The sequence below is a fragment of the Cannabis sativa genome, chromosome 5, assembly GCF_029168945.1.
Source record: "Cannabis sativa cultivar Pink pepper isolate KNU-18-1 chromosome 5, ASM2916894v1, whole genome shotgun sequence".
In the NCBI taxonomy this organism is placed as follows: Eukaryota; Viridiplantae; Streptophyta; class Magnoliopsida; order Rosales; family Cannabaceae; genus Cannabis; species Cannabis sativa.
Genome location: NC_083605.1, coordinates 33,265,878 through 33,274,194, shown reverse-complemented (window position 1 = coordinate 33,274,194; position 8,317 = coordinate 33,265,878). Strand labels below are relative to the sequence as shown.

Below are 8,317 nucleotides of genomic sequence, written 5' to 3'. Positions count from 1 at the left end.
AATATAAATTACTATTACCGTCCATGTGTGTAAATTTTCTTTTTTTATTTTATCCTTCCTTTGGAAAGGGTCTACACATTTATACCATTAGAAAAAAATAATAACATAAATATTAGTATAAAAATAATTTACCCAAATCAAAGAAATTATTATTATATATGACTAAATATATTAAATAAAAAACAATCAACTTTTCTAATTTCTTGAACATATAATTTAGTTTCCTAAATTAGTATTTGTTGGCAACATTAATACCATACCATAAATATCAATACGTTAGATTAGAAGAAAATTATTCAAATGAATACATTGTTATTAGATTCAACAAATATGAGTACCCAAATGCATTTACATAGTCTACAACCACTAAGTAGCTAGTTAGTACTATGTAAACTACTAAGTTTGCACTAATAATTAAGATTTAGATACTATTGAGAATTTAACTATTAACATAATGAAGATAGTAAATTAAGGCACATATGATGAATGAATTTATAATTACATATTAATTCTAGGTAGTGTATCGATTATTAGATGCTTAGAACTTAGGTGGCGTTTGGTTAGAGGTAATGAAATGGAATGGAATGGAAAGAAAACAATTTTTATTCCATTTCTTTGTTTGGTTGCATTTTAAAGTATTGGAATGACATTCCAATATAATGCTCTTTCCACCATTTTAGTGGAATGGCTATTATATTTTAAAAAGAAAGGAATAACCATTCCAATGTAACAAGAAAAAAAATTTAATGATTTTTTTATCAATTTTTTTTCTGCATTTTAAATTTTATTCAATTCCATTCCTATTCCTATTCCCATTCCCATTCATATTCTTATATTTTCATTCCTCCCAACCAAACGCCTAGAGATGGATACTACCCTAAATAGCTAATTACTACTTCCATTCAAAAAAAAAAAAGTATCCAATATATGTATTATGTATATATTATATATATATATATATATATAAGCTCTAAAAAGTATCAATCCAAATTGAAATAGAGAGTAGAAAAATGGACCAAAAAAATCAATGTTGAATACAAATTAGTAGTAATTTTTTTTTAAAAAAAAAAAAACCAATTAGTACAAAAATACATGCAAAATCGACTTACAAATACCACAACATAATTAATAATTAAAATTGGGAAAATAATTTCATATGAATTTGTTAAAACAAAATAAGGAGGTGTTTCGAATGGGTTAATGCTAACAAGAGAATAGTAATGTGAAACATTACCTTTTTTGTTTTGAGTCTTTAGCCTTGGAATGTTATTCCCATAGTATTATAACTACCCTTGAGGAGGGTAAAAGGGTAGGATTGAATCATTAACTTCTATTATATTAATTTGAATAGAATTTTTGAATTAATAAATAAATTTAAATATCAATAATATTATCATTTATTATAAATAAAATATTACGGTATATATATAGTTTGTGAGATCGATTTTTTTTAACTGAGTTATTTTTATATTATTAGCAATAATATATGTATATTCATTATACATAATTTTATGCGGATGGTGTACACATAAATGACATAGCAAATAAAAATAAATAATATAGTGATAAAATATATAGAAATATTCATTTTAATTAATAAAAAATGTAATAAAATTTAATAGGGCTTTTTCATTTTTACACTTGAAAACGCTTTTTTTTTCTTTTTTTTTCTTTTTTTTCTTGCATTTTTACGAAATTCTACATAGAAATCTCTATTGCAACTAACGCTGCAACCTAAATTGCAACAAAAAATCGTATAAAACCCATATTGTAACTAGCGCTGCAACCACTCTAGAAACCCAAACTGTAAATTTGAAAAAAAAAAGTTAAAAAAATAGTATATACGATAATTTTCCAATTTAATCTTTACTAATTAATAAATAAATTTCTTTAAAATAATTATTTTATTTTTATATATAATTAACATTAAATAAATATTTTTATTTTAATTTTTTAAAATAATATATAAGATTCCTGTACTCAACCAAACAGTTTATTTTAATTAACAGAATATGATTACATATTACCCTACACAACCAAACACAGTTTACACATTTCCTTATAATCATATTCTCCTTCATAATATTCCTATAATCAAATTATTTTGAACATCTCATAACAAATGCCCCCTAAATTATTTGTTTTACAGTCGGAATAGAATAAAAAAAAAATAAAAAACTTTTTTCTTTATAAAAAAATAAATAAAGAAATGTTTAGATGGTTAATATAATATGTGATTGAATTGAAAAATGTTGAGTATTACAGTATGGCAACAAAATTTGAATATGGGTAAATATTAAAATATACAAAAAAAAAAAATGTAATTATTTACAATATAGTGTCTAATTGTAAATTTTCCTAAAAGGAAGGGGTGATCAAAATATGCAGGCCCGGCAAGAGTTTTTTTTTTTTTTTTTGAGATGAAAATGCATTTTATATTTGATGAATAATCATAATACAAAAGCATTTAAGGGGGAGGCATTTTCTTCCTTTATTATTTCTACATTTCTATCCTCCCAAACAAAGGAAAACTACACTCCTTCCCATTCTTTCCCTTTATACCTTTCCTTCCTCTTATATTTTTCCTTCCTACCAAACATACTGTAAAAAAATATATGAAAATCAGTGAGGGAGAAGAATACTTAGGACCAAGAGAGCATGCTATTTCGAACTCTGATCTTTATATATATATGAGCCAAATGTGCTAGTTTAATTACAATTGGGCAATGTTCTTTTTTTTTGGTTTATTTATATTGTTGTTAGTTCAAATAAATAAATGGGGTGAATACTAAAAGTGAAAAGTTAAGAATTTTATTAATTTTGACAAGTGAGTTGAACCTGGAAACCCTAAATGCGCAGTGGTAGAAATTCGTACCTACAAAAAACAACCTTCACTCAGCAAATAAGGACATTAGAGGATACCCACAATAAATGAGAAAAGAATACATATGACATTGGCTATGGTTACTTTCTTGTTTGAGAAAATTATATATGGAATTTGAAAAATACAGATGAGAAGAACAGTACACAAAAGGAATTAATATGATACTAATGATCTTTAAAAAATTTATTTTTATGGAAAATAATAGATGAAGAAAATACAGTGTATATATTTTAAATCAATTATAATTAAGAAAATACTAATCCACGATATGGAATAAATATTTTCTTAATACGTGTAAATATTCTTTACAAATAAAATTACATTGTTAAGAAAAATGTAAAGAATATTGAAAATGTTATTTATTACTTGCAAATTAGAAAACGTCTAAACTCATTGACCTTAATTAAATATATAATTAAGGATACTGATGAAGAAGGACTGTTTAGCCAAAGTGGGGCTTAAAACGGTCCAAAATTCCCCAAAAGAAACACTACACCACCCATTCTCAAACCCATCAATAATAAAAATAATAATAATAATAACAATTATAAAAAAAATTAGTCATAATTTATACCAAATTAGATTCATAAACCCTACCACAAGAGAGTCAAAAGAAAAGACTCTTCTCTACTTTCTTTCATTCTTCCCTTGTGGGGATTGGGACCCACTTTTGTGCAGGCCCCAATAGTGACAAATATGAATATGGGTCGGTCGTAAAAGGACGACGCTCTCCTCTCCTCTCAAATAAGTATTTCATTTCAGTTGAAATAAGACTCCAAATAATTCGTCAAACTATATCCTTTTCATTTTTTTTTCTCTTATTAATTATAATAATTCTTTCCAAGTTTAATCCTTTATATTCACACCATATATGGCAACAAATTAAAAAAGCCGTCCCCATAATAAATAAATGTATATTTTTTCCACTTACAAAAATCTGTCTTTAAATTCATTCTCTACCCCTTTCTCCACAACTCTATACCTCTCTCTTCTCTCTGTCCTTGGTTTTTCAGAGTCTCATCGTCTCTGATTCTTTGTTTTTCTTCCGTTGATAAAACACAGGACAAAAACTATGTGCCACCACTCTTCATCTCCTTCTTCTTGCTTGTGCGATTATGATTCGAACCAGCCTAAAGTTTCGTCTGTTACAGTCCAAGACAGTAATGAACGAACCCCTTTGATTAATTCAAAGACCACAGATTTATTAGAATCCCAGACTCAAAACTCTCAAAGGTCCCATCTTTCTGAGGCAGTTTCCGAAGCCAAATGCATAGCCAACATAGCTCTTCCGATGGTCCTAACGGGGCTTTTGCTCTATTCTCGCTCACTCATCTCCATGCTTTTCCTGGGTCGACTCGGCGAGTTGTCTCTGGCTGGTGGGTCTCTTGCTATAGGATTTGCTAACATTACAGGGTACTCTGTTCTCTCAGGACTCGCTATGGGGATGGAGCCCATTTGTGGCCAAGCTTTTGGAGCAAAAAGGTTCAAACTTCTCGGCCTTACCTTGCAGAGAACTGTGATTTTGCTTCTATTGACTTCTCTTCCAATAGCCATTTTATGGCTAAATATGAGGAGAATCTTGTTACTCTGTGGTCAACAAGATGATATAGCTACAGAAGCTCAATCTTACATATTCTTTTCTCTCCCTGATCTTATTGCTCAATCGATTCTACACCCTTTGAGAGTCTATCTCAGAACACAGTCCATAACTCTCCCTCTCACCTTCTGTGCCACCCTTTCGATCATTCTCCACATTCCCATAAACTATTTTCTCGTCTCTGTTCTAAATCTGGGGATTAAAGGGGTTGCATTAAGTGGGGTTTGGACAAATTTCAACCTTGTTGGGTCATTGATTGTGTACGTTGTAATCTCAGGTGTGTATAAGAAAACATGGGTTGAGATTTCCTCAGACTGTTTGAGAGCTTGGAAGTCACTTTTGAGTTTAGCAATACCAAGCTGCATTTCGGTTTGTCTCGAATGGTGGTGGTATGAGTTCATGATTTTGTTATGTGGGTTGTTGCTTAATCCTCAAGCAACCGTTGCTTCAATGGGGATTTTGATTCAAACCACAGCTCTAATGTACATTTTCCCATCTTCTTTGAGTTTTGGTGTTTCAACAAGGGTGGGGAATGAGCTAGGGGCAAACAATCCCCAAAGGGCTAAACTTGCAGCCATAGTTGGGCTTTTGTACAGCTCTGTTTTGGGACTCTCGGCATTGTTGTTTGCCGTAATGGTGAGAAATATTTGGGCCAAAATGTTCACACAAGATGTTGAGATCATTGCATTGACATCAATGGTTTTGCCCATAATTGGTCTTTGTGAACTTGGAAACTGCCCTCAAACAACCGGTTGTGGCGTTTTGAGAGGCACAGCTAGGCCTTCTCTCGGTGCTAATATCAATTTGGGCTGCTTTTACCTTGTGGGAATGCCGGTTGCTATTTGGTTAAGCTTTTATGTGGGGTTCGATTTTACAGGGTTATGGCTTGGTCTTTTGGCTGCTCAGAGCTCCTGTGTGGTCACCATGTTGGTCGTTTTGGCTCGAACCAATTGGGAAATTCAAGCTCAAAGAGCCAAGGAACTCACAGGGAGTCATGTCACACTTGAAGAAGTTGATCTTGACCATAATCATGATTATTATGATGATGATGATGAAGTAAAAGATTCTTTTTGTTCATTACATTTTGCAGAGTCTGATGACCATAGCAGTAGTAACAATAATAATAACTCACAAGTGTGACTCATTTGTATGTACTTCTTTGAGACCTACTACATTAACCAAAATTGTGAAAATGCTAGGGGTCATCATACTCATAATTCATTTCATTATGATTCTTAATGTGATTCTTTCTTTTCTTTTCTAACTCTTATATATATTTAGAGAGGTTGATAAGTTGTAGTAGTAGTAGTAGGGGGGGACACATATTTGATATGCTTATATATAGAGATATAGATAGTCTTTTTGTTTTATGCATTGGTATTTTCTCTCATCAGAAAAAAGTGGAAACTTTAATCAAAAAGAGTCATTTTTATTCATTAATTGATTATTGTCTCTTGTTCCCTTCTATACTTATTTTGGACAGCACATATACATAACAAAAAACAAGACCACAAAGTCTTCTTTTTTTATTATATTTTTTTTTTTTGGCCTTTGCTTTTCTTTCTAACCCTTTAATATAAGATAAAATCATTAATTGGGTTAGCCATATAGTTTGAATAGAACAAAAGTAACATCTTCTTTGCTTGTCACATATCAAGAAAGATTATGTATCAACCTTTATCTTTCGAAAACATCTCTACAGTAACTAACGTATGGGATACTTAACAATGAATACCTGAATTTGGCATTTATATATCATGTATACTAAGATCATCAACAAACTACATAACCTAAGAATATACATAAAATATGGGCTTTGCTCATCCAAATTCAACTTCTACCTCAACTTGCAAACACCCCCTCAGTTTTTCTAACTTTCATTCACCTCCTTATCGGTAACCATTATATTTAAAAAAAAAAATCTCACTTTGTGATAATTTTTTTTAAAGGATTATTTAACAAATACACAAACAACAAAAAAAAAATTATAAAAATACGGTTATATGCAAGTTTGAATATTTTTATGATTTTTATGATTTTATTTACAAAAAATACGTATGTGTACTCTTGTTATTTTGTTGCTCATTTTTTGTTATCTGTATGTTATTTTTTTGTTATTGTTTTGATGTTTTTTGGATGTTATTTTTCTATACTTTTGTGTAGTTTTTTTTTTTATATATAAAAAACCGTAAAAATATATAAAAAAAAATCTTTAAACGTAAAAATATAAAAATTTTACAACAAAAAAAAAATACTTCAGATAATTATTTCTTTTTATAACCGCAACATAAAGATTAAATGTCCCAATGTATAATTAATTGTGATTAATTGGTAATATTCAGTCACAAGATATGACTAGAAATATATATTAATATTATAATTTTGTAATTTTAGTAATTAATATTTTGTTATTGAAAACCATCTAGTGATGGCTGTGGCGGAGCTTCTGGCTATGCGGGTGGGGTTGAGATGGGCGTCCATGCTGGGGTATAAGTTGGTGAGAGTGGAGACGGATTCTTCTATTGTTAACTCTTGGATTTCTTTTCCGAATTCTATTTTTATGTATAAACCTATTGTTGAGGAGATTATTTCTCTTTTAGCTGCTGTTGGTGGTGGTTCTTGTTGTGTCATTCCGCGTGTTGCGAATGATGTGGCCCACGCACTTGCAAAGTCTGTTACTAGTTCCATAGGGGTTGATTTGTGGACAGATGCTTGTCCTAGATTTATTAGTGCTCCTGTAACAGCTGATTTGTTTTAATGAGATACGTTCCTTCCTTCAAAAAAAAAAAAAAAAAAGAAAACCATCTGGTGATGATATATAAGACATAAGTATGATGATTTGATTTCCTTGAATCAAAAGTGAGAATTTTCGTAGTATTATTTAGTTGAGAAATTAAAATGTTTATAGGATCATGAATCATGATGTAACTTTGGAGCATTCAAAGAAGAAAAAAAGTTTACAATATATCACTCTGTGTAAAATTTCTCTAAGAAAAAACATATTTTACCAAGTAACATTAGCAAAAAAAAAAACGTTATTTCTTTTGTGAGGAAAAAGAAAAAAAAATACATTTTTATCATTATATAACCGTCGAGCATAAAGGTATTAAAATTTTTGCGAATTTTACATAAAACTAACGCCTATTTCTATAACGAGTATTCTAAACTATCGAAAATACTCAATATTTTTTAACAGTTTAAAACAATCATTTAAATTTATTAGCGATGATCCCTGAAAAAAGCATTTCGAAAACCGACAAAAAACCATGTTTGTAGTAGTGCTAAAATATGCTCGCTCTCTAGAAACTGTGAAAACAAAAGGAGTCACAAAATTTGATTAATGTTTTAAAATATTATTATGGATGTCCAAATCATTGCATTAATTACAACTATAGATTATCCATGGAAAAAAGGTTAAGTCACCAATCCAACTGTTGTCACAATCTGTAGCTTATTTGCAACAATTTCAGCAAATAAACTCTGTTGCAAAACCAGCAACTGGTTCTCACACCAGTCACGCAGCAGTGGCTAAGTGGCAAGCCCCTCCCGAGAGCAAAATCAAACTAAATGTATGTAGATGCAGCAATTGATTCTTCGAGGAGCAAAATTGGTATTGGTGTTATAATTAGAAATTCTATTGGACAAGTCCTGGCTGCAGTGTCGAAAACAGCAGTAGGAAACTTTAAATCTCAGAAAATGGAAGCTAAGGCGATATTTTTTGGTCTTTCGTGGGCAAAGCAATTGCATATTCCTATTGATTATGTGGAAACTGACTGTTTAATGCTTGTTAATGCATTGAATGGACGTATATCACCAAATTCAGGTTTCCATGATTT

At 30.2% G+C, this 8,317-nt stretch overlaps 1 protein-coding gene across 1 annotated transcript; it reads left to right on the top strand.

The window, feature by feature from the left end:
* The first annotated feature begins 3,671 nt into the window (after positions 1–3,671).
* Positions 3,672–5,722, top strand: LOC115715820 (protein DETOXIFICATION 49). The gene has a single exon (XM_030644490.2). It carries the CDS (start codon positions 3,957–3,959, stop codon positions 5,619–5,621), a length of 1,665 nt encoding a protein of 554 aa, XP_030500350.2. The 5' UTR covers positions 3,672–3,956; the 3' UTR covers positions 5,622–5,722.
* The last annotated feature ends 2,595 nt before the right edge of the window (positions 5,723–8,317 follow it).